The sequence below is a fragment of the Heteronotia binoei genome, chromosome 17 (genome assembly GCF_032191835.1).
Source record: "Heteronotia binoei isolate CCM8104 ecotype False Entrance Well chromosome 17, APGP_CSIRO_Hbin_v1, whole genome shotgun sequence".
Lineage (NCBI taxonomy): Eukaryota > Metazoa > Chordata > Lepidosauria > Squamata > Gekkonidae > Heteronotia > Heteronotia binoei.
The window spans coordinates 16915236-16942336 of NC_083239.1; the positions used below are offsets into that span (position 1 = coordinate 16915236).

At 46.7% G+C, this 27101-nt stretch overlaps 1 protein-coding gene across 2 annotated transcripts in view; it reads left to right on the top strand.

Moving 5' to 3' along the window:
• Positions 1-27101, top strand: part of CSMD2 (CUB and Sushi multiple domains 2) — an 831733-nt gene that overhangs the window by 588217 nt on the left and 216415 nt on the right. For both annotated transcript variants that reach the window (XM_060257873.1, XM_060257874.1), the window contains 6 exons: positions 2277-2415; positions 3994-4181; positions 12196-12384; positions 13763-13879; positions 23997-24212; positions 25779-25967. In XM_060257873.1, the coding sequence (XP_060113856.1) occupies positions 2277-2415; positions 3994-4181; positions 12196-12384; positions 13763-13879; positions 23997-24212; positions 25779-25967 (1038 nt within the window). The remainder of the gene's footprint in view (positions 1-2276; positions 2416-3993; positions 4182-12195; positions 12385-13762; positions 13880-23996; positions 24213-25778; positions 25968-27101) is intronic.

Here is a 27101-nt window from a genome sequence, read left to right on the forward strand (position 1 = left end):
CAGGGATTTTTTGTTTGCTTGGGTTGATTTCATTTTTTTGTTCCTTAAATACTGACCAGTGATCAAAGGTTTTGGTAGGTCACCTGAAACTGTATGGAAATTTCTCTTCTGGCCATAATTCCACAGTGTGGGTTGAATACGCTGAAAGTGTTGAACTTCAATGATAGCCTGATCTACCTTGGATTCTGCAGAATAGCGTTGGAAGATTGATATAGTTGTAAATCAATATAAGAGAAACCTCCTGGATTGTAATAAATATGTATTTATCAAAATATTTATGCACCCATCTTTCTTCCAGCGCTGCTGGGACCAAGGCAAGTCACAATATACTCATTAACTAAAATAAAAAAAACAATTCATAAAAATGTCTTAAAATCATAAATGACAGGCAGGACCTAACATTAGGGTAGTCCTGATATTGCAATAAAAGAGCTACCTTGCCTGGTGCTCTCCTGAACAATCTAGTCTTGTGACCTCCCTACATGTAAGCAAGACAGACACCTGCCTCAGTTTGGTATACAGATGGCACTCAGCTGTGTGGATGGATGGATACTGCCCCAGACAGTCTACCAGTTGCCTGGAAGAAGTGGTTGGAAGCAGAACTGGCTGAAATTAAATCCATCTAAGACAGAGGTCTTATGGCTGGGCTGGAGGGATCTGGGATTAGGGTATCAACTCTACTCTTGATGGGGTGCCATTACCACCAATACTGAGGGTCAAGAGTTTGGGTATGATTCTGGATGCTTCCCTTTTGATGGAGGCCCAAAGTATAGATGTGACCAGACTGGCATTATTCCACCTATGCCAGGTTAGGCAATTGGCCCCCTACCTGTCTCCCTCTGACTTAGCCACAATGATCCATGCAATGGTCACCTCCAGATTAGACTACTATAACTTTCTGTACGCAGGGCTACCCTTGAAGTTGACCCGGAAACTCCAACTGGTCCAGAATGCAGCAATACAGGTTCTCATGGGAATCCAAGTGAGAGCCCTCATACATCCGGTGCTCTGCCAGCTCCACTGGGTCCAGATTGAATACGAGATCAGGTTCAAGGTTCTGGTACTAACCTTCAAAGCCCTAACAATCTGGGACCGCTGCCTCTCCTGGTATATCCCTCAAAAAGCATTGTGCTCAACTGACAACAAGCTACTGATGATCCTTGGCCCGAAAAGTGTTCAACCAGGGCCAGGGTTTTTTCAGCCCTGACTCAGGCCTGGAGGAACAGTCTACCAAGTGAGATCTGGGCCTTGCTGGCTTTGATGCAGTTCCACAGGGCCTGTAAGACAGAGATGTTCCTCCAGGCCTATGGCTGAGGACAGTGATGATCTCTAGTTAGGCTGACTTCCTCCTTTTCCCTTTTCTTTTCCATCTTCTTTCTTCCCCTCTCTTACAGCCAGGAAATGAGGCACTGTTTGTGCTCTCTTTATGTGCCATCTTATCAATTACTGTCAGGGCTTTTTTTTGTAGAAAAAGCCCAGCAAGAACTCATTTGCATGTTAGGCCACATCCCCTGATGCCGAGTCAGCTGGAACTGCATTCCTGTGCGATCCTGCTCAAAGAAAACCCTGATTTTTTAGTAAATTTTAGGGTTGAAACGTTGTGAAAGCAACATCACCCCAGAGTTGAAAATGACTGGTGCTTGCACAGGAGACTACCTTTGCTGTTACCTTTTTACTCACTGTGAGCACTGCTATGCAGGGAAGAGTGGGTTATAAATCAAAGATATAAATAAATAGGATTGCCAGCTGCCAGATGGGTGCAGAGGATCCCCTATTTTGCAGGCTCCTGCCCACTGCCTGCCAGCTGGCTGGCAGGAGGGGAAAGGTCTGCCCCCAACACCCATGACCCAGCATGACATCCCCTATGTGATGTGTGGTGGCTTGCTTTGCACCCTTCCCCGAAAGCTTCCTTCCACCCCCCGCTGGCAAGAGCCTAGGACCTGCCAACCCTATAACTGTCGGGATGGATGGATGGATGGATGGATGGATGGATGGATGGACAGACAAACTCTCCTGGAAGGTCATTCTAGAGCAGAGAAGTGGCAACTGGAAAAGCCTGGGTTCAGGAAGCAATAGAATACAGCCTGCCAGAAGACAGGACAGCCAAAATGTCCTGATAAGACGATATAGGGATATGCCAGGAGAGAATATAAAGTAAAAAGCCTTCTGTGAATGTGTTGTGTGAGTGGAAGAAAACAAAGTGTTTGTTGCACTGATCTTTTGCAATAAGATTCATGTGTTTGTGTTCTTTTTATCTTTCCCCCCAACGCTGACAGCTCCATGTGGTGGCCATCTGACCTCTCCAAGTGGAATGATCCTGTCCCCAGGCTGGCCAGGTTTCTACAAGGACTCTCTGAACTGTGCATGGGTCATAGAAGCTCAGCCAGGATATCCCATAAAAATTACATTTGACAGGTGACCGTTCTTTTACTCCAGCAAAATAGATTTTGACCAAAAAATAACATGGTTTTGCTTTAATAAATATTTGGCAAACCTCCAGGTAACTTAAAGTAGAGCCATTGTCTTTTTAGCTGCAATGTTAAGGCCCTTGGTAAGATTGCACTCAAATGAAATTTCAGGAAAGAGAATGGAGGAGTAGGTTGTCAGGGAATGTGCCACTCGCACTGTTGAATGGCTCTGGTGCCACTCTAGGGTACAGGCCACAGGGGAAGATGTTTGGCCCAGAGGTGAAGAATGTGAGAGGCCAGAGAAAGCCTAGATTTGAGGAGTATTGTTTGGGCTGAGAATGTGGTGAATGACGTGTTTCTTGTGTTTGGGGAGGATACTGTTGAGGGAATCTCTGTTGTAGGGTCTTCTGGTCAATTAAGGATAGAGTCGGTGTTGTAAACCCTTTATTGAGATGTAAGACATGTTAGTCAATACTTACCTGAGGATGAGTGCTCTGTTTTGCCTCAGTGTTTGAGTGGGATGGAGGGTGGGCTAATGGAAGACTTAACCCACTGTTACTGAAGCTGTGTAGAACAGATATTGTCAAAAGTACTCTACCAGGATCAATCAAATTTACTTCCCATTCACCTTATGGAAGGTTCTGGAAAGGAAGAGTCCACAAAGGACTTTATTAATTTGAGTCTGACCATTCTTCCCATGTTCAGGTTCCCAGTAGTCTCTCTGTAGTAGATGAGAGCTCCCCATTGGACTGATACATAAGGTTGGATCTAAGAGGGCAGCCGTGTTGGTCTGAAGCAGTTGAACAAAGCAGGAGTCAAGTTGCACCTTTAAGACCAACCAGGTTTTATTGAGAACGTAAGCTTTCGTGTGCTCTCTAAGCACACTTCATCAGATGAGGGGATCAGGTATTGATCCCCTCATCTGATGAAGTGTGCTTAGAGAGCACACAAAAGGTTACGTTCTCAGTAAAACCTGGTTGGTCTTGAAGGTGCAACTTGACTCCTGCTTTGTTCATAAGGTTGGATCCTTAATGCTGGCCCGTCCAGGCAGCCAGGTCCTTGGTTTTGAGTATGGGGCAGAAACTAGCAAGAACTGAGACAGTGAGTGAGGTTGGATGTCAGTAAATCAAGGTTGGTCAGTCTGTTGAGGGGGCCGCACTGGAACCAGAGTTCAGCATGTCAAACATGTAAGAAACCTGTTTTCTGTGCCACATCTCAATTTTGGAATGTGTGAAGTAATTGGGGGAAAGAACAGAATATTCCAGAGCATATGGAAAGGGCCTTTTGCTCAGCACTGAGAAATCTCACATGCATTTCCACTATTAGAGTGTAAAGTTCTGAGGTTTCCAAAAATATATTAGCTTTGGCTTCTCCATTTTAAGGATTCCAGCAGCTGAGAGACTCACTGGGAATCATTGCCTATTTGTTCAAGGTTTGGTGATACAAACATTAACTTTCTAAATTTGATTTTGCATTGGCCAAGAGGTTAATTAATGAAGGTTGCAGCTTTGAGCTTGTCATAGTGCCAATATTTACATGGTAGAGTCACTATTTTAAAATATGTTTTTTTCTCAACTCATTTCAGGTTTAAAACGGAAGTGAATTATGACACATTGGAAGTGCGTGATGGCAAGTCTTATTCATCACCCCTGATTGGAGTCTATGACGGAACTCAGGTCCCCCAGTTCCTCATTAGCACCAGCAACTTCCTCTATCTTCTCTTCACCACTGATAAAAGCCACTCGGATCTTGGCTTTCAGATCCGTTATGAAAGTAAGTGAGGAAATGCAGGTAATGATCCCTTTGCCAGCATAAAATGTCCCTCAAACCCCTTTGGCTGCTGTTTTTTTTTTAAATATGCATTTAGTGCAGACAAGTTATGTGACTCACAAACTTGTGTATGTGTCAAGCAATTAGATCTCAAAGAAATCAGTCCTTGATTTGAAACAAAGTATGATTTATTGATAATCCAAGATTGAGCTGAGGATTGGAACTGATACATAGTAACAGTGAAAGGCATACTTAAAGGTGGCACATCAAAGGGTTTTCTAAACAAAGCTACATTCTCTAAACAATGCTGTATTCACATGTGAATCTTCACATGGCCATTCCTTATCTCCCCTGTGGTTTCCTTCCTTGGGATCAGGCCTGGGAACCTGTCCCTGGAGGCGCTTATCTTCAAAGGCGAATTCCTGCATTTGTTAGTAAAAGCGAGCGAGGCAAAAGAGGCACGAACTACTGCCTAGATATTTTCGGCTTTGATGTGCCCAGCTTGACCCCTGGTTAGAGTTTCATAGATACATCCAGTTAGCATTATACTATTAGCCTTATATTATTAAAGGAAAGATGTACATTGCTTGACAGTATGTTGATACAATTAACAATGGTTGACAAAGGATTCTGGGAACAGCTTTGGTAATTTCTAACTATATAGGACATGGTGTAAGGCTGTAATTCCATTGTTATACCATAGGACCAAGATCCCCAGCCCTACTCTAAACAAAATCTAAAATGTGGATTATTCTTTAAATGTTCATTATATATTAAACAAAATATTCTGTTTTCCCCAGATTTCTGACATTAACTTCATCTGGTCCACCAATTACTAGTTATAACTGTCCTTTTTGATCTATCCTTTTTGATCTTCTTCGTGGTCTCTGTGCAGTCCCACACATGGGTCTTGCCGCAGGCAACGGATCCATACCTCGGAGCTCCAATAGCTCGCCTATAGCGTTTTTTGGCGTGCTTCCCTCCCGCCCCGGGGAGCAGGCACCGACCGCGCATGCCTGGAGCGGGGGGGGAGCGGCCATCCCACTCAGTTTCTTCCCTTCCGCCGCCCGGACAACACCTACCTTGCTGCGTTCCTCCTTCTGCTTCGCCTCACCTTGGTATCGTATCACTCTTTCTTTCTTATTCTCCTTTCTGATTTTCGTCCTACAACTTAAAAAAAAAAAAAAAGAAGAAGCCTCTTCTGCGCTGTTCCTTTTTCTACCCCCCCCCCATCCCTTCCCTTCCATCTTCCCCTCCCCGTCCGGAGCGTATGGAAGGGAAAATAACGTTTAAAAGGTGTTCGAGGTGTGGGGCCAAGTTCCCCTCTTCTGACGGCCACTCTCAGTGCCTATTCTGCTTGGGGGAATCCCATCGTGTCGACTCCTGCACTCATTGCACCAGTTTTTGCAAACAGGCGCGGAAAAACAGAGCGGCCCGCCTTCGCAGTTTCCTCATAGAAAAGTCCCTCCGGGCGATGCCCTCTTCGGATTCACCGCCTCCCCCACAAAGAGCGGGAGATTCGGCTGTGTTGGCCCTTCTGAATATTCCTAAGAAGCATAAGCCCGACAAAAAGTCAACTAAACACTCTGAGGGCAAGGTACCGAAAAAACTACATCATTCGGAATCGCCCTCTGTGTCCGAAGGCAAGGCGCCAAAAAAACTGCGTCACTCCGGATCGTCCTCGGTGTCGAAGTCTCGCCACTCCAGTCCGAAATCGTCGGCTCCTAAAGGACCTCGCGACCCGCTCGCTTCGACTGCCGCTGTCGCCATGACTTCTGCGCAATCCACTTCTGCTGGGACGGGGCGCTCGATCCCGATTTTGCCTCTGGAACTCTCGGCGCCGTCTGATGTTATTTCAGACATGCCGCAGCTGACTCCTCATTCCCCAAGGATTGAGATCATACCGATTGGCTCCAGGTCACCTTCGATCCACAGCGAGGTTCTGTCGGATATTCTACAACCGGAAAAGTCAAGCGTCCGCCCCGAACTCTTTCGAGACATTCCAGTTTCCTTGCAACTCAAGGACTCTTCTACCCAGGTCCCTATTCAACGGTTCCGCTCACGCTCTCCGGTCCGTGGCGAACGTATTCGCTCCATTTCTCCGTACCGAGACGACTATCGGGGTCGCCATTACGACTGCTCCCAGTCTAGATCCCCGTCTCCTAGAACCCGTACAGAGTACCGAAGAGACTTTCGATCTCCTTCTGAACAAAGCTATTACAAGCAATATTCTGACTTTGAACCCGAACCAGACGTCCGTGACGTTTCGACTCCTCGGATCCGAGATGTCTATTCTCCTCGGTACCGTTCTCGGGATCGTGATTTTCACCATTATCGGCACACGTCTCCCTACGCTAGAGACCAATCGTATCAGACCCGAGATGCTCGGACCCGAGAGATTCTCGACTCCACCAGGGGGCAGCATTACTACGCCCATCGGCCTCGTGAGGCCTTCGAGTTTCCTTCTCATCCTCGAATCCGAGATCTCCCAAGACCTCCTCCCAGACCACCTTCCGCGGCGCTTTCTAAACCACCTCCATCAGGGTCTCCGCGCGCTGGACCGTCCCCATCCGGGTCTCCTCGCGCTGGGCCGTCTCGGGACCGTTCACCGCGCAGGTCCATGACGCCTCAACGACATGACTCACACTCAGAAGTGGATACTTCAGATCATTCAGACTCCGAGGGACCTTCAGCCTTGCCTACTTCTGACATGCCCACTCGGCTTTCACCATCGGACAGTTCCAAGGCATATCTCAATCTAGTAACTACAATGGCCTCGGCCCTTAATATCCCTATGCCATCAGACTCTCCTAGGGTCTCCGACGTGGTGCATGACCTCGTTCAATCCGACTTACCTGACGGCTCAACACTGCCTATGCTTCCTGTCCATCTGGAGGCCCTCCGTGAATCTTGCGAAAAGCCTGCCTCCATACCAGCTATTTCCAAACGCCTCGACTCCCTCTACAGGGTGCATGCTACTGATTGTAAATTTCTAGCCTCCCATCCGGCTCCTAACTCTATAATAGTTCATTCGGCCATTAAGGCCAAGCAATCTCGTCACCCTGCTCCTCCCGACCGCGAGGGTAGGAAATTGGACACTTTAGCAAGGAAAATTTACGGCTTTGCCTGTACTAACTCCAAATTAAACAACTATCTGGCTTATTTTGCAGCATACACGTTCAATCTCGCAAACCAGATAACTCCTCACCTTGCTTCGATGCCTGACTCCTCACAGAAGACCGTTTCCGGCCTAGTTTCGGAGCTGTCGCGTGTCTCTAAACAGCAGATAAATTCCCTTAGACACGCCGTCTCTTGTTCCTCCAGAGTGTTTGCAACCTCAGTGGCCCTGCGGCGCCATGCCTGGCTGCGTTCGACTAACCTGCAGCCAGACATTAAACAGAAGATAGAAGATCTTCCGTTCGACGGTCTCGGACTGTTCCACGCTTCGACGGACGAAGTCCTCACCTCTGTGGACGATGGACGGAAGTGAGCCAAGCGCCTGGGGGTCTCACGGCCGACTTCTCAGACCTTCAGCAAGCAGAGACCATGGAAACCTTCTTTTCAGCGCCGTCAACGCTCTCCCAGACAGCAAGATCTCTGGAGAAAAAAGCCTCAGCAACAGAAACAACCGTTCCAACAACGGCCGCGTGCGCAACCATCCAAAAAGCCATCTCAACCAACTAAGCAGTCTCTTTGACTCTCCTACAACACTACTGCTGAGTCCTCTTTACCATACCAGACTACTTCCATTTTACCCGACGTGGCATTCCATCACCACAGATTCCTGGGTCCTCACCATTGTGCGTCTAGGTTACGCAATAGAGTTCGCTTCACCTCCTCACCTCCGTTACTTTATAGTTACTCCACCCTCCCCTCACCTCCAACAGGAGATTCTGGACTTGCTCCAGAAAAATGCAATAGAACCAGTTCCTCCTCTACACTGCGGAAGGGGGTTCTATTCAAGGTACTTCCTTGTCCCAAAGAGGGACGGGGGCAGGCGCCCTATCCTGGATCTTCGGAAGCTAAACGAACACATAATTTACAAGAAATTCAGAATGATTTCTCTTCAGTCCATACTCCCTCTTATCCCCCAAGACTCCTGGATGGCTTCCCTAGATCTTCAGGACGCCTACTTTCACATAACGATCCGCCCCCACCACCGCAGATACCTCCGTTTTGCAATAGGTCATCAACACTTCCAATACCGATCCCTACCCTTCGGACTTTCCACTGCACCCAGAGTGTTTACCAAGTGCATGGCGGTAGTGGCAGCTGCCCTGCGCCCTCAGAACATTTCAGTATTCCTGTACATAGACGACTGGCTCCTGATTGCACCGACTCAGCACCAGCTGGAGAGGAACCTCGACACAACCCTCTCTCTGGCCTCCCTGGGCCTCTGTGTGAATACCACCAAATCACACCTCACGCCGACCCAGGACCTGCAGTTTATAGGTGCTCGTCTATGTACGTCCCCTCACTTTGCGTTCCTTCCGCACGACTGGGCCCAGTCCATCATATCACTGGCCAATCTATTCCTTCTCAACCCACGCTAGTCTGCTTTCAACATTCAGAGACTCTTGGGCCTTATGGCTGCGACCACTTCGGTGCTTCGCTTTGCTCGCCTGAGAATGCGACATCTTCAGCTCTGGTTCGTTCGGGCTTACCACCCGCATGTACAACCACAGAGCACTCTCCTCACCGTTCCCCAAAAGGCTCTGCACTCCCTTCGTTAGTGGACAATACCAGAGAACCTCTTCTCCGGAATGCCCTTCCTTCTTCCTCCGCCATCAGTCGTTCTAACCACAGATGCCTCTATGTGGGGATGGGGAGCCCACTTAGACGGCAAGACTGTCAGAGGCCTTTGGACAGGGGCCGAGCGGGCCATTCACATCAACTGCTTGGAATTGATCGCAGTTCACCGGGCCCTTTATTCGTTCCTGCCATTAGTCGCAGGTCGTCATGTTCAGGTCTCCACCGACAATATGGCGACTGTATTTTATGTCAACAAACAGGGGGGCACAAGATCTCTTCGGCTGTGCCGCATTGCCATACTGCTCTGGGAATGGTGTGTGAAACACAACATCTACTTGACTGCCATTCACCTCCCGGGTGTGGAGAATGTTCTGGCCGACTCCCTCAGCAGAATTCGGATAGACGACCACGAGTGGTCCCTCAATCAAGTCTATCTCCGCCGCATCTTTCGCTGCTTCGGAGTGCCCAGGATAGATGTTTTCGCCTCAAGGAATAATGCGAAATGTCCTCGTTTTTACACCAGGAGGGGCAACGATGCGTTCCTGCACACCTGGAGAGGGCCACTACATTACCTGTTTCCACCGACCCCCCTTATAACACGGGTGTTAATCAAGATTGCTCGAGACGGCACGGACTGTATCCTCATTGCTCCATGGTGGTCACGGCAGCCATGGTTCACGAGACTACTTCAAATGTCCAGTCACACCTACCGCCGGCTTCCCTTAGCGGGCGATCTCTTGACTCAAGCAGACGGCAGGGTGCTGCATCACAATCCACGCACTCTGGCCCTAACGGCATGGAGGATCTGTCCTCCTTCCTCTCTACAGAGGTAGCGAATGTTATCCTTAATGCAAGAAAGCCTTCCACCAGACTCTCGTATAAACATAAATGGAAGCGTTTCTGTTCTTTCGCGGCCTCCAATCATCTCCAAGCAGAATCTGTGCCTCTCAATCTGATCCTAGACTATCTACTTTCACTGCAGACATCAGGCCTCTGCTATTCCTCCTTAAAAGTTCATCTTTCGGCTATTTCTGCATTCCATGACCCTGTGGAGGGTAAAACAGTTTTTTCCCACAAGTTGTCTAAAGCCTTTCTTAAGGGCATGCTGCACTTGCATCCATCTACTAAACCTTTTGCCCCATCTTGGAGTTTATCCCTAGTTCTCTCTTGCCTAATGAGAACCCCATTCGAACCCATGGCTACCACGCAGCTCAACCTCTTGTCCTGGAAGACTGCATTGCTGGTAGCCCTTACCTCAGGCAAACGGGCAAGTGACTTATGCGCCTTCCGTCACGATCCTCCCTACACCATTTTCCACAAGGACAAAGTTGTTCTGTGACCGGACCCTGCATTCCTTCCTAAGGTTGTCTCCCAGTTCCACCTATCAACTTCAACTTCTCTGCCAACGTTTTTCTCCAACCCATCTGACCAGGGACAACGAGCCCTGCATTCTCTGGACATTAGAAGGGCTTTATCTTTCTACCTTGATCGTACACAACCTTTCCGTAAGGACCCTAATCTGTTTGTGGCCTACAGAAATCCTCACAGAGGACACAAAATCTCTACCCAGAGACTATCTAAATGGGTAGTTAGTGCCATCAGGTTGTGCTACGAACTGGCTAAACAGCCTCTGCCCGAAGGTCTTAAGGCCCACTCTACTAGAGCGGTCTCGACGTCTTCGGCTTTCCTGCAAGGCGTCTCCCTAGAGGACATTTGTGCGGCTGCATCGTGGTCCTCACCATCCACGTTCGTCTCCCATTATGCTTTAGACGTTCGTGCAAGACGTGACGCCTCCTTCGGTCAAGCGGTCCTCAGATCCATCTTCCACTGAAGTCAGGGGTGAGTGCATCCGCTTCCATCTCTGTGTTGCATAATATGATCTGATTTGGTTATGTGACTAACTTTCTTCTTTTACCAGCACCCTCCTCCAGGACATTTAGCTGGCTAGTCACCCATGTGTGGGACTGCACAGAGACCACGAAGAAGATAAACAGGTTGCTTACCTGTAACTGGTGATCTTCGAGTGGTCATCTGTGCAGTCACACACGCCCACCCAGCCTTCCCCGCTGCTGGCCTCTTCTTATCGTTCCTTACCTTATACCGTTAGTGTCAGTGGCGGCTGGAAGAAACTGAGTGGGATGGCCGCTCCCCCCCCCGCTCCAGGCATGCGCGGTCGGTGCCTGCTCCCCGGGGCGGGAGGGAAGCGCGCCAAAAAACACTATAGGCGAGCTATTGGAGCTCCGAGGTATGGATCCGTTGCCTGCGGCAAGACCCATGTGTGTGACTGCACAGATGACCACTCGAAGATCACCAGTTACAGGTAAGCAACCTGTTTATCTCTCTTTGTGGGGGGGGGGGATGGGGAGCTTTCCTTTGTCATTTTCTGCAGTTTTTTGGAGATGACATCTGCAGAAAGGAAGGAATAGATATAGAATCTATAATGATACAATTTCTTCAGGCATCTTGTCTTTTCTTAGAATAGTCTTTAGTTGATAGATCATTTACATTTTTTCAACCACTAAATTAAGTAATTAAAATTAAATAAATCTGCCTATCATCAGCCCCTCATATTAACTCTTTTTTTGAAATATTGAATGATCTGTGACAAGATTGACAATTTAATGCACAAGTGTTTCAGAAGAAAACCTTTTGGCAACTTTCACATGGAGCTCTTTCTCCTCCGTATCTCCCAAACCGGAGGAGTTCTACATGACATCATCATCCAGTTGACTACTTTCCTTGTTTCCCCCAGCTCTGCAAAATCTAGGATTACAACAATATCCTCCTCTTAAAGGACGTGTTTCCTTTCCTTTCCTTTCCTTTCCTTTCCTTTCCTTTCCTTTCCTTTCCTTTCCTTTCCTTTCCTTTCCTTTCCTTTCCTTTCCTTTCCTTTCCTTTTTCCCTTTCCCTTTCCCTTTCCCTTTCCCTTCCTTCCTTCCTTCCTTCCTTCCTTCCTTCCTTCCTTCCTTCCTTCCTTCCTTCCTTCCTTCCTTCCTTCCTTCCTTCCTTCTGGTGTCTGCCTTCTTTTGGGCTCTTTTTAAAGAAACTGATGAAAATGTTCTCTTTTGTGTTGGAAGGGTAGATAGATAGATAGATAGATAGATAGATAGATAGATAGATAGATAGATAGATAGATAGATAGATAGATAGATAGATAGATAGATAGATAGATAGATAGATAGATAGATAGATAGATAGATTTCAGTGCCAGCATTTGGGGCTGTAGCTCATAAATGGTAAACCTGTACTTCTGCATTGTTTGCAGCGGTAAAGCTCCAGTCCGATCACTGCTTGGATCCTGGGATTCCTGTCAATGGGCTTCGACATGGGAATGATTTCTATGTTGGGGCCCTGGTGACCTTCAGCTGTGATCCAGGCTACACCTTGAGTGATGGTGAAGCCCTGGAATGTGAACCAAATTTTCAGTGGAGCAGGCCTCTTCCCAGCTGTGAAGGTAAGGACAGAGAACTGGGATTTTAAAAACCCTGTAATAAAATTGTATACATCAATCTCACCCATCCCTCATACAGTGCTGTCTGTCTACTGAGTGGATTTCTCTACTTTTTGACTTTCCTCTCTTGCTATATTTTCTGTATTGCTTACTTCCATGTGCCCTTTCTTCATTCATCCAATCAAGAGTGGGGCTTTCATTGGGCAATATTTGTTCAGGTAACTGTGTGCTTCATTTTGGCTTTTCACTGCAAATCAGGTATGTGAAGGAGAGTTGTCATGACCTAGTTAGAAAAGTTTTGCATTAATGTTTGCATCGTGTTCTTAATCTGGAGACCCCAACCATGAAGATGAGGGGTCACAAGTAGCAGTTGGTTCAACTCAGAATGGTACATCTTGCTGTGGGTGTGTTACAGTACAAATCTATGTAAAGTTACTCCAGGTGTAAGACCATTGAAGGCAATGAATGTAGGCATAGTCATTCTGCTTAGGGTTGCAGTGTTATATGTAACAGCCATGGAATGTGTATGGATGGTGGACAGAGAAATTATGTGCAACCAAATACTAACTGCAGAGTTACTGTGCTACTATATCATAATACGTTGAAAGCAATGTTCCCTCTAAGCTGTGAAGTCTTGTGAGCAAAAATTCTACTTTGTGAGCTACTGGCATTAAAGTTGTGAGCTGCTGCATAAATCAGTTTGCTGTGCGGCCATTTTTCCTGAGCTAAGACAAAAATGTGTGAGCTGAAAGCTAAGAAACTGTGAGCTAGTTCACACTAACTTGGTTTAGAGGGAACACTGGTTGAAAGCCTCCTTAGGGGACCATGTTGGTTGCATGAAGGCCTCGCAATACATTAAAGTAAATTAGGGATATGGTCAAAATGGACTCAAGAGAAGAGATGACTACCTAGCATAAATAATCTCAGTGGCTTTCAGCCACTACCAAGGTGGGACATCCCCTCCACATCCTTGTATGCTGCGATTCTTAAAAAAAAAAAGAAATTGCATCGAATCAGAATAGGCCAGGCTAGCCTGATCTCATTAGATCTTAGAAGCTATCTAGGGTCAGGCCTGGTTGGAAGAGAAGCCACCAAGGCAGTCCTGGGTTGCTGTGCAGAGGCAGGGAATGTCAAACCACCTTTGTTCATCTCTTGCCTTGAAAACCTTATAGGGTTGCCATAAGTCCACTGCAACTTGATGGTTCTTTCCACCACCAGTGAATCAGGCCATCCTTACCTGTCAAGATGTGGACAAAACTCAAATGTGCATGTTCAGAGGGCATTTTCCTTTACTAAGCAACTATTCATTCCTCTTTAGGAAGGAACTCAGACTCTGAGGATTGTAGGGGGTTTTTCATGTTCCTTTTTTTTGGGTTTTCAGCTCTTTGTGGAGGCTACATCCGTGGATCCAGTGGCACTGTATTATCACCAGGTTTTCCTGATTTCTACCCTAATAATTTAAACTGCACTTGGGTAATAGAGGCATCTCATGGAAAAGGTAATACATATGTCGTACTTGGTATCGTATTTGCAACCCTTGTGGGAAGAGCTGACCCTTCCAGGTGTCAAGATACTTCTCAGAACATACCCCCCCACCACCCCCCGCTACCTCAACTCTCTGGAGTTAACATAAGATGAGAGGAGTAGGAACCTTGTTCCAGGGTGTTACCAGGACCAGTTCCCTGGCTAAGCCCTCCTAAAAAAAATTGGTTGGAGTGACAGTAAGGAGGCTACTGATGTGCCACAGGGTTTGGCTTTGCCAACTCCCACCCTAGGACTGCAACCCTCCAGGCAGGGCATGGAGGTGTCTCAGAATTACAACTCATTTCCAGACGACAGGCTTCTGTTCCCCTGGAGAAAATGGAGGCTTCGGAGGACAGCTATATAGTATACCATAGGTTCTAGGCAAAATCCTTCCCTAAATTCCTCCTCCACATACTCCACACTGAAATCTCTATGGATTTTCCAGAGCACAGTTTGGCAACACTGTCGCAGTCATCTATCACATAGTGTGTGACTAAGATCCCCTCCACGACCCCTGCACTGCCTCCAGCCAGCTACAAGCCAGGCCTCTATACCAGCCCTGAGTAAGATTGTGCTAAAATGTGTGCTGTTGTCTGGGAAGGCCCAGGTTCAAATCTCACTGCAGCCATGAACACACCAGGTGCCCTTAGTGAAACCTTGCCTCCGCCTCACCTCCTTGTCTAAATCATGAAGTGAAGGCCTGCCTCACAGGATTTTTGTGAGGATTACTGCAATCATATATGTGATGTTTTGCAGATGGGGTTTTTTTTAAAGTGTTGTACAAATCTTGAGACTGTGTCAGCTCTGGTTTTGTGGGCAGGTACTAGCAGGTCAAGCAACAAGTGAAAAGACGTTAAGTAAAAAATGAAAAGATATTAATAGTGAAAAGTGAAAAGGCATTAACAGCATGGAAGAAAAGACTTTAATAACATGGAAGAAAATAAATGGAGTGGACTGTGGGCAAGATTGCAGTGTGGGCTTTACTGGCTGCCTTCTGGTAACCTCCACCATTAAGAATCAAATGTGACTGTATCTGCATAGTCCCACCTCTTAATCCACATATTGCTGCCTGGAATCTGTTTCTTGGTTTATCTTGAATACGGTGGGCTGTTAATGAGGTTTTGATAAATGACTTGATACGTGGGTGGGTGTGTTGCAAGGATTCTTCATGATCCCTATCAATAGAGGGGAGGCCCCTGCCCAGAGTTAGGAATTCATACCCCTCCCACCCACTCCCTTTTAGGATGGTCAATTATCTGGAAGAAGAAGACCTTGTCTCTTTAATAGAGGTTTAAGGGATGTTGTTTACCTGGTGGGTTATACTGAGCCTGGATCAAAGAACATACTGAACCTCAGTTAAAGGGACAGAACATTTTTCTCCAGGTCTCTTGACAACCCTTCTAGTCCTTTTCTTTTCCCCACAGAAGATATTACCAACCTGCTCCCTGTCCCATTTTTTTTAAAGTTTGCTACTGCCCTATTAGGGTTCTGTTTCTTTATCACACTTGGGCGTGACAGAAAGGTGTGAAGACATTTTCAGTAGGTAACATACTCTTTTGGCCAAGCAGCCATTCTTTCACTTTCTCCAGGATCCCTTCTTCTCACCTTTAGCCCTCTTTCCCCTTCATCTTCAGCATGTGTCCCCTGTATCCCACCCTCTCTCCCCATTCTCCTTTTCCCTACACCCAAAAAGCTCTGGTATACATTTTCTGCCACCCACCCTGAAAGGCCTTGCCCTTATCCCCCACCTGTTTTCACAGCAGCACCCAAAGGCTGGCGTGCCTCTAGTTTTCTCTCCCTACTCACGTTGCTTTTCGACAAAGCTGGATTTGCCGAATGGCTGCTGCAAAACAACCTGGGTTTTAGAAACAGAGAGAGAAACATAAGTACGTATTAATTTTTCAAGCTGCCTCCAGTGTCTCAGCTCTTCTAGCCTTGCTAGATACCAGCACAATGGGAGCTTCCATCAATCAGTTCCATGATGCTGATAGTATTAAGGCAGATAAACCAGTTGCTGAAAAGCACAGCGCATTAGTGGAGTTGTTGCATGCTGTGCAAGCTATCCCACGGAGCAGAAGCAATCCACTCTTCATTAATCCACTCCGCCCTGGATTCTCTCTTCTGATGAGAGGCCTCCCATTATCCCATTGCTAAGCTTAAAGTGCAACACACCGAGCAACCCAGTGCACTCCTGAAAGATGCAACTCATGCTGTTTCCTTTCCTGAAGATCAAAGAGCGGCTTCTGGCCACCCAACATGAGCGGTGTTGGTGAACACCCTACCTGGGAAATGTGGCAGCCAGATTTCAGGACACCAGTTCTACAAATGAGTTCCTTCAGAGTAGAGGTGGAGACCCCTTTTAAGTTACTCTTATAGGGTCAGAATGAATGATTATCAAAAGTAAAAATGTGTGATGATTGCTATAAGCTATCTGCTCATTAGGATGCCTCATTTTGGGCAGGAGCTCACAGAAGCAGAGCTCCAGAACCTCTAAATTTTATTGTGCTCTTTCTTTCTTTCTTTCTTAACCCACCCCCTCAAAAAAAAATACTTTGCTTCTGGGCTCCATTGTTCAAATCCCCTGTAAGAATTTCACTGAACTCTAAGATTTGACAAACTTTCTAATATTTCCCCCCACAAAAAATGGGAAAATAACTAAAACATATAAAGCAGACAGATGGAAATCTTCAACGTGACAGATGAGGTTCAATGTGGCCAAGTGCAAATTAATGCACATTGGGGCCAAGAATCCCAGCTACAAATACAAGTCAATGGGGTGTGAACTGGCAGAGACTGACCAAGAGAGAAATCTTAGGGTCGTGGTAGATAACTCACTGAAAATGTCAAGACAGTGAGTGATTGCAATAAAAAAGGCCAATGCCATGCTGGGAATTATTAGGAAGGGAATTGAAAACAAATCAGCCAGTATCATAATGCCCCTGTATAAATCGATGGTGCGGTCTCATTTGGAATACTGTGTACAATTCTGGTCACCGCACCTCAAAAAGGATATTATAGCATTGGAAAAAGTCCAGAAAAGGGCAAATAGAATGATTAAAGGGTTGGAACACTTTCCCTATGAAGAAAGGTTAACACGCTTGGGGCTCTTTAGCTTGGAGAAATGACGACTGCGGGGTGACATGATAGAGATTTACACGATTATGCATGGGATGGAGAAAGTAGAGAAAGAAGTACTTTTCTCCCTTTCTCACAATGCAAGAACTCGTGGGCATTTGATGAAATTGCTGAGCAGTCAGGTTAAAACAGATAAAAGGAAGTACTTTTTCACCCAAAGGGTGATTAACATGTGGAATTCACTACCACTGGAGGTGGTGGCGGCTACAAGCATAGACAGCTTCAAGAGGGGGTTAGATAAAATTTATGGAGCAGAGGTCCATCAGTGGCTATTAGCCACAGTTTGTATATATGTGTGTGTGTGTGTGTGTGTGTGTATATAATTTTTTTGGCCACTGTGTGACACAGAGTGCTGGACTGGATGGGCCATTGGCCTGATCCAACATGGCTTCTCTTATGTTCTTATCATGGCACTGTGGTCACATAGGAGAAAGTCATTTTAAAAGTATGATGGGAGTAAGGTTTTATTATGACAATTATTATTCAAGAACCATTTTAAAGTAGATGCTGAGCTGATATAATTTAATACACCTTCTGGTGATGTCAGGGGTGTGTGGCATATGAAAATGAGCTGTGCTAATGAGCTCCGGCACCTCTTTGTCTATGAAATGACCTTTGAGAATGAGGATAAGCCTTCATTCACCCAGCAGGCAGTTCTTCAGCAAAACTCGCCAGGGCAAGATAATGGCACAGATCCTCTGAATGGAAGGGATTTCCTTCAGCCAACTTCAACTTTCTCACTTCCCACCAAAGAACAAAATGCTGAGCCTGTAGGGCAGAGGACGCCTCCAGGAATAGCTTGGAGGGAAGGACTCAGATGTTTGGAATACAAGGGGTGGGGAATTGGTAGAAATTGCCCCCCCCCTACCCACTCCACCCACACAAATTCTGTCTGCAGTGGTGCTGGAAATGTTCTTAGATGGCTCTACAGAATGACTTCTTAGACAAATGTGTCATCTCACTTTTGGCTATAAGCATAGTAGTTGCCCTGGATGTTCTTTGTGTAGAGGAAGTGTACCTCCAAACACCAAGGACATGGGGCACGCAACAAGGAAAAGCTGTTTCCTTCACATCCTGCTTGGGAGTGTCCAGAGAGGCATCTGCCGGCCACAGTGACTTAGATCATTGGCTTTTTAATCAACAGCTATTCAATCCAGTTTTTAAGCTCCTTGTGTCCATAGCCAGTTCAGAGCTTTGAGGTGGGATCTTAACACTTTTTTGCCTTGCTATAGTCTTAGAATCCATAGGTACGTTTTCTAGGCCTCCCACTTCCCTTTGTCACTTCCTGATTATACCCAGATGTGATGTAACAACATGTGCAACATCACTGACATCACATGCATCCACCCCCATGTCAACCTCCCACCTATCCTTCTGCCTGTGGATTCCTTAGACCTTAGAGAGGCAAAAAGGTGTTAGGATTCCAGGTCAAACTCTGGATGGGCCCAAGAACAGGGTTGCCATGCTTCAGGTAGCACCTGGAGATCTCCCACTATTAGAGTTGATTCCAGACAATCAAAGTCAGTTCTCCTGGAAAAAATAGCTGCTTTGGAGAATGGACTCATGACATTAGACCCTGGTGGGGTCCCTCTGCTCACCTTGCCCTCCCCAGGCTCCACCCCCCAAACCTCCCTGTATATCCCAACCCAGAGCTGTCCAGCCCTTCGCAGGAAGCAACCAGTGCTGGCCTGAAGCCATAGTCTCAACAAGCCTGAGGGTTGCCAGCTCTGGATTAGGAAATACCTGGATATTCTGGGGGTTGAGCCTTAGGAGGGTGAGGTTTGAGAAAGGAGTGGGGTGTACTGCCATAGAGTCCTCCTTCCAAAGTGGCCATTTTCTCCAGGTGAACTGGTCTCTGTCCCCTGGAGATCTGTCATCATAGCAGGTGATCTCCAGCTACCACTAGGAGGCTGGCAACCCTATCAAGCCCTGAATTTCTTCATATAACTCTACATAAACGTTTAGGGTGTGTTCCTTCTCTTTCTTGCCATCTAAGGCTATCTGTTCATAACAGTGCCACTGAATGGGTGAGTGAATGGCATGTTGTTTCCCCCTCCCCCATCTCATAGGGTTACAGTCTCACTTTTTGCATCCCGGTCTTCAGGAGGCTTTTAAATGTTTGCTCTCTCTTTACTCGATAGCGTACACAAGCAGACAGAGAGTGCTGATCTCTCAGAGTCTCCTGGGGTGGAGCAGAGTGTAAAGGATAAAAAAAAATGCACTCATTTGCATATCAAGGATCTCTGAACCTCTGATTCACTCTCACAGATCCAGCCAATACTCTTCTATGAAAGTGAATGCTCCTGCTTGTTCACTAAGCTAAAGCTAAGCATAGGGCTTCTGCATCGTCTGCCGGAATGAAGTCTAGCCTTTCAAAATCTTGTGCTATCAAAGCACCAAAGAGGTTAGCTGGGCTTTGTGCACAGGGGCACTTTGCAGTCAGCAGCCTCCCTTCCCTTGCTTACCACCAAACAGTCCTTTAGTGGCAATGTTCCTAAGGCACCGATCTTAAAAAGAACCCAGTCCTTGTACCAAAAGCTGTCATTCGAAGATGGAAGAGAGAACAAGAACGACCATTGGCAGGGGTGGAATTCTAGCAGGAGCCTCCTTAGCATATTAGGCCACACCCCCTGATGTAGTGAATCCTCCAAGAGCTTACAAGGCTCTTTTTAGGCTACATCAGGGGTGTGTGGCCTAACATGCAAAGGAGCTCCTGCTAGAATTCCACCCCTGACCGTTGGGCTCCTGCCAGCGCAGCATTACAGAGTGCGCAGGTTGAGTCTGGAGTGTCGGCACCAGGCAAGGATTTTATTTATTTTGTTATATTTATATCCCGCCCTCCCCTACCAGGCTCAGGGCAGCTAACAATTAACAAATAGATAACAAATTTAAATTATTACAGTAAATTAATTATCAGTGGGGAGGGCAGGATATGTGGAATAAAATAAATAAATAAATAAAACATTAGAATATTAAAAGCAATTTTAAATACAGTTTCGGTTTCAGATGGCATTCTGTCAAATAATTTATGTTAGTGCTGTGGGATGGTGGGTACTGTGCACCCCTGTAGATGTTAGGAGCGCCTCCAGTTTGTTATTAAAAGCCTGCCTAAACACATATGTCTTACAGGCCCTGCGGAATTGTGGCAAGTCCCGCAGGGCCCTGGTCTCTTTAGGGAGGGCATTTCAGAGGGCAGGATCAGCCACGGAGAAGCCTCTTGCCCTTGTAGTAGTCAGACAGGCATCCTTTAGCTTGGGGATCTTCTACAGATTTAATGAACTTGATCGTAGTGCTCTCTGGGGTTTGTGTGGGGAAAGACAGTCCCGGCGGTAGGCAGGTCCCAAGCCATGTAGGGCTTTAAAGGTCATGAGCAGCACTTTGAACTGAGCTCGGAACACCACAGGCAACCAGTGCAGCGTCTCCAGTGCAGGTTGGATGTGCACTCGTAAAGGCAGCTCCAATACCAACCTGGCTGCAGCATTCTGCACCAGTCGCAGCTTCCGAGTCTGAGTCAAGGGCAGCCCCATGTAGAGGGCATTACAGTAGTCTGTTCTCGAGGTTGCGTGGATTACTGTTGCCAAGTCGCTGCACTCCAGGTATGGAGCCAGCTGCCTTATCTGCTTAAGGTGATAAAATGCAGATCTGGCAGTGGCTACCACCCGGGCCTCCATAGATAATGAAGGCTCCAAGAGTACCCCTAAACTCTTAACCCTTGAAGCTGGCACTAAAGGCGCCCCATCGAAGGTCGGTAAAGGGATCTCTCTTTCCAGGCCGCCCCAGCTTAGGCACAGAACCTCCGTCTTTGCTGGATTCAATTTCAGTCGACTTTGTCTGAGCCATTTCACAATGGCTTGTAATGCCCGGTCCAGATTTTCTGGGGCGTAGTCAGCCTGGCAGCCCATCTGGAGATAGAGCTGGGTGTTATCCAGAGTGTCATTCATTAAGATGCACAAATAGCATTCAGTCTGAATTGCAACTGTACCACATATAAATTTTCCCCATGCCATTTTTCTGATGTGCAGCAGTTGGGGGTGGGAGTCTCTGTTTGGTCTGTTGGGGAAACCCGCATGAAAGTATGCACTGATCATTGAGCAGGAAGGAGCCATGCAATTAGGTCCAGCCCACAAGGTTCCTGTATCCAGGTGCTTAGCTGTGCCATGTGGCTTCCATGCTGCCATGAACCCGGAGAATTGGAGCCTTGGCTGGTTTGGAAAGGGCTAGGCAAATTCATGGAGGGCTGGAAGCTCAAGCCACAAATGTGCCTGAGCCAGTGTGGTGTAGTGACTAGAGTGTCAAAGTAGGATCTGGGAGACCCAGGTTCAGATTTCCACTGTGCTCTGGAAGCTTGCTGGGTGACCTTAGGCCAGTCACACACTTGTTAGATCAGCCTTTCTCACAGGGCTGCTGTAAAGATAAAATGGAAGAGAGAAGCACAATCACTGTTGGGGAAGAAGACAGGGTATAAATGAAGTAAATAAATTAAAAGCCCAGTTGCTAGGGGCAGACAGCAGTCTTCATCACCTTGAAGTAAACACAGTGATGTCACACGTGTGCTTCATAGCCAATCAGGTGCAACATTGTAGTGACATCACCAAAGGCAAGTGACAGCTACTGACTCAGAACCAAAAGAAAGCAATAAACAGGAGGATTTTTCTCAAGGAATTGATTTTTTTTTTCTGGGGGAGAAAACATGAATAGTTTTTTTTCAGCTGTAGTTTTCACTTACATTTTAGCACATTAGTGATAACATGGCTCTTCCTCCCTCCAACTGTGATTTTCCCCCCCTGCGTTTCCAATTTATTCTTTGTGTTGCCAAGAAAACTTATCTACATTGTGGACTAATGAGGTATAAAATTACAGTTTAAAAATAAATCTGTTTCTAAGTTATTAGGACAATTCAGGAAGAATGAAACAAATTCCAGCATATTTGCTAAGAGATTAGATAATTCAGAACCAACATGACTGATTTCTCTTCCCGGCCCCAGTTTTGTAAAAAGAGATGCAAAGCAAGCAGCCAGGATTTATTCCAGTTCAGACTCCTGACCTGTTTTCAGGCTGGCTGTCTCACGCTGAATAAAAGTACAAAATGTCTTTCCTTTACCACTGTGTTTACTCACCATGGCCAGACTCATTTGGGCATCCCAGTTGGAGGTATACGTTTGAATGAAGAGCATTGCATTTGATATGAAACACTTAGCTGTGTGGCTTGAGCTGTTATAGCAGACAGACAAATCAGGAAGTTCTGGGTTCAAATTTTACCTCTTTTGTCAAATCACCACTCAGACAAGCCACAATCTCCTCTATCACAACTCCCCTCTATGATGTAGGGGAAATGATAAGGACCAAGCTTGCAGGATTGTTGCAAGTGCTTCACTGAACCCCTTCTCCCTAGAGCCCACTGCAGCATCTGAGCTCTTCCCCCAGATGATACTTCCAAACCCCCTGAATCACCCCAACCTTTCTATAGTATTTAACTGCCATGATGAGCCGCTGCATCTTTAAGAACTGATAGCCTACTCCTGGATGGCCCAAGAGCTTGTATCTCCACCTCTTTGCAAGAGCATTTAAGTCCTCCACCCATCCTCAGCCTTTGCCAAAACAATGTTTGCGATACGGTACTGTGGGCTCCACCCTGCCCTGGTTGGCCCAAGGTAGCCTGGTCTCATCAGATCTTGGAAGCTAAGCATGTCAGCCCTGGTTAGCATTTGGATGGAAGACCCTGGAGGCAGGCAACGGCAGATAACCTACATTCTTCTCATGCCTTGGAAACCCTAGCACTTTCCAGCCCTAGCAGTGTTGGCTCCAGTGCCTTAGGAGACCTAGGTTCAGATTTCCACTGTTCTCTGGAAGCTTGCTGGGTGACCTTAGGCCAGTAACAAATTTGTTAGATCAGCCTTTAAATCAGCTAACCAGGGCTGACATGCTTTCAAAGCAGGAGATTTTCCTACAGGGATTTCCAAAAAGAGATGTGCAGCTTGACCATCAGAAGCATTTACTTAGACTCAGTCCCACTGACTCCCAAGTAATGCTTTGCAAGTTTCCAACCATGCCTTCTCCAGCTGAATTCATGGCCTTGGGATTCAGTGAGGTTTGAAGTCAGGGCCTTGTTTGTGCTGTGATCCCACAGGAAGGTTGGACAAGCTCCCATGGTAATTCAACATCTCATTAAAAGAAAGCAGGATTTCAGCCCTGATAAATGGAAAGGTATGCTTGAGAAAGCATGGGCAATATCTACTAAAATCCTGCCTGCCAGGATAATGTTTCCCTACAGTTTATTCTCAGTGTCTAAACCAAATAATGTAAAATAGCCTCTCTCTTTTAAAAAATCACATTTTGGAAAATATGTTCATTTGCATAATATCTTAGTTTCCACATCCTTTCTGAAGGGAAGAGCTCGTTTTACGCCAGGTGAAGAGTTCTGAATAACTTTGATGCTTGTGCCCAGAAGTTGTAGGTGCTGCAACGGAAGGTGCTTTCTTACCCATGCTGCTGCTTTTTTCCCCCAAGGGCTAAAATAGAGTAAACAAATTTGGGTCTGTTCATAAAAAGCAAATTGCAAGTTCACACAGCCTTAGTATGCCTCAGGATTTTTCAGGGAAGGAAGGGGGGATTAATTCTACAACCTCCACTCAGGTTTGTTAATTGAAACCAGGCTTCTCTGCCTTGTTTTTATCAATGTCAAGGGAAGGTTGGGTTTAAAGGACACATCTTCTTTAAAATGATATCAGAAGACCAGAAGAATCCATTTCCGATAGCAAACATCAGTGGAATTTTGAAGTATTAAAGCCCCCCTCCCCTCCCCTCCCTTCCCTGCGCCACCCCAAGGCAACCTGAGGATGCAGGAGTGTTGCTGTTGTTTTCAGTGCATCATCCTAGTTTCATGATCTTCCTGTCATCTGTTGGAGCTCCTTGTCTTCTGTCTAGTGAATCTCTCCTGCCTTTGCATTGCTCCACAGGTGTGTTCTTCACTTTTCATACCTTCCATTTGGAAAGCGGCCACGATTACTTGCTGATTACGGAAAACGGTAGCTTCAGCCAGCCACTAAAGCAGCTCACCGGCTCCCGCCTGCCCGCCCCTTTCAGCGCTGGCCTCTTTGGGAACTTCTCGGCTCAAATCCGTTTTATCTCAGACTTCTCTATTTCTTATGAAGGATTTAACATCACCTTTTCAGGTAGGGCTGGTTGTTCTTTTATGGTGTGGGGGGACATAGAGATGATTTGCATTAGTCTGTTGCTCAGCCCCTCCCCAGTTGCAAATTTAGAGCAAACAATGGAAGAGATGGCAGAAACTGTGTTGTACTTCCATGCAGAGCATAAGTGAATAACAAGGTCCAGTCAAATGAATGCAAAGTTCAATCAAGTGAACAAAAGATGATGTTAGATTAGATGTGACCTCCCCTGCTGGGGATTAATTGTCATAGTATAAGGACTATTGTATTCTTCACTGTAGCCCCCAACCCTCTTGGCTTTTATCTACATGGGTCCCTAGGGCAGACAGGCATTCTGGGGTGGCTAGGAGGTGGTCAAAAGTGGGGCAGCCCAAAAAGACCCATCCCGGAGCCTCCACGCAGTCCCCAGTGAGGTGGCCCCATCCCGTCCGTCAGGCGGCCGGGCGCCTCCAGACGGGGAGGTGCCTCAGAAGTTGCTGCTCTGTTTTTTGTAATGGGTTTTTGTAATGCGCACAAGCGCTCTGACTGGCCTGTAAAGGGGAAAAAAGCTGGAAATGACTCAGGGCAGCTTGGCACTTCCACACTGCCAAGTTGCCTCATGTACGCCCTTCTCCATCTGGACGTTGAGGAGGCAGCTGGCCCAAACATTTGCTACTGCTTTGGCAGTGGTAGCTTTTTGATCTGGGTGGATCGGCCTGGAGGACGGGGTGAGTATGGGACAGGGACAGGTGGCAGATGTTGCCATCTGGAGGGGGTTTGGGGGCTGAATTCAGAGGCATCTCTGAGTTGGCCCAAAGTGCCATTCTGTAATCACCTTAGTATAGCCTTTTCAGTGTTCAAAACTAAGCTTTCCTCCACATTTCACCAGTGGCAAAGCTAGCAGCATCCAGCCTCTAGTAGGGAGCTGGCTTTTTCTGATCTCTCTTAAACCTAAATTCCGGACACTCAGATTAGCTAATGAATTTGGTGGCGGCCACAACTTGATGGCCTCACACTACAGTCTCCCTTTGAAACATTGTTGTTCTGTTGTCAAAGATGCTTGTGACTTGAACATCTGCACCTGGACCTCCCCTGAGCATCTCATTCTGTCTGCCTCCATGGAATGCAGTAACTGTTAAATTCACTGCAACTTTTTCCTAACAAATGAAGCTCTGAGCAAACTTTCTTTAAAAAAAAATCAACCTTGATTAAAAATTGGCAGAGCCTCCCAGGAGCCAGATAAAACCTCTTTGCAGTGCAACATCTGTGGCATGGTCCAAAAAAGAAAGGTAGAGTACCGGATTGTTTCCCAGTGCATAATACAGACCACCTGTTCTCATCTGTTAAAAGCCCTTCCATACAAAGACAATTCCCTTTACCTTAAAAAAAAAAACACCCTAGCATTTCATGAAGAGAAGATCAGGTTTTCTACATCAGGTGCAGTGACATTTGAGGCTGTGCTTGCAGTTTGATGTGGTTACAGTTTGAAGAACCAAGTTTTCAGCATCAGTTAGGCCTGAAGGTGGAAGAAAAGCAAATTGAGGGATTGTGGTCTGTTTGGTAAAGTCATGGCTTGTGTCTATCTATCAGAGTATGACTTAGAACCTTGTGATGAGCCCGAGGTTCCAGCCTACAGCATCCGCAAGGGCCTCCAGTTTGGCGTGGGGGATGTCCTGACTTTCTCCTGCTTCCCTGGATACCGGCTAGAGGGTGTCTCGCGTATTACCTGCCTGGGCGGTCGACGGCGTGTGTGGAGTTCCCCTCTGCCAAGGTGTGTTGGTAGGTGGTCACGTGCTTTAATTTTGCTTGGGCAATCTACTGTACCATAATGTTCCATGGGGAAGTGGGCTGGCCCTGTGTAGGGTTGTGGGGGTTTTGTTGTTGCCCTCAAATGAGGTGCGTTGTGTTGTGTTGAGGCGGTGTGGCACAGGGAGAAAAGAGGGATTGAAATGAAATATGGAAGGTTCAGGCTTTCTTGTCATCACTTTTATTCTTGATCTTGCCATGCTGTCCTTCTACCAATGAGGGCTCAGCTAGACAATACAAGCTGATACAGCTGTGGTCAGGCCTTTTTTGCCCCACATGCTGAAGTCGTTCCTCCCCACTGCACGTGTCATCTGAATCTAGCCCCATTAATGTGACAGAAATTGGTTTGGGGGACCTCCCAACCCAGCTCATGTCACATACCTTCTAGTAGAGCCAGGTAAGTGGGACAGGAAGGGCAGGTGGGATGACAGGGAGCAAGTGGAGCCAGGTGAGAGTTTCAGCAGCTGATACTAAATGCTGAAGTTTGGGTTCTGTTCCTAAAAACTTTGGGAATGGCATGCTTGTAAATTGGTTATTACAAGACTCCCTCCCCCTTTTTTTGAGCTCCGGTACTTTCATTCCAAGGGATCCAAAGGCCATTTTGGGCGTTGTGGCTCAGAGTATCTCCTTGGCATGCAGAAGGTCCCAGGTTCAGTCCCTGATATCTTCAGTTAAAAGGTCTAAGCAGTAAGTGATGCAAGTTACAGTCAGTCTCAGCCTGAGCCCTTGAAGAGCCATTGCTGTTCTGAATAGCCTGTATTGACCTTGTTGGACCAAAGACCCGATTCAGTATATGACAGTTTCATAAGTTCACTTTCCAGCCCTCTCATTCTATAAACCAAATGTGTTTCCTTTTGAGTGAGAAAAGCTGATATTGGCAATAAGCCTATCTAAGAAGATGAGCTGCCCCACATAGGACCTTTTACCTGGGAGAAATTCCTTTAATTTGACCCTGAAATCTGGGGCTACAACTTAGACTTACTAAATCAAGGAAGATGGAGCTGGAGAGGAAAGAATGGCTGGACACTGAAGAGGAACAATGGGAATTCTGTGCATGGGGAATCAGAGTCTCTGGGTTTCCATTTCCCTTTTTGATCACCTTGCCTC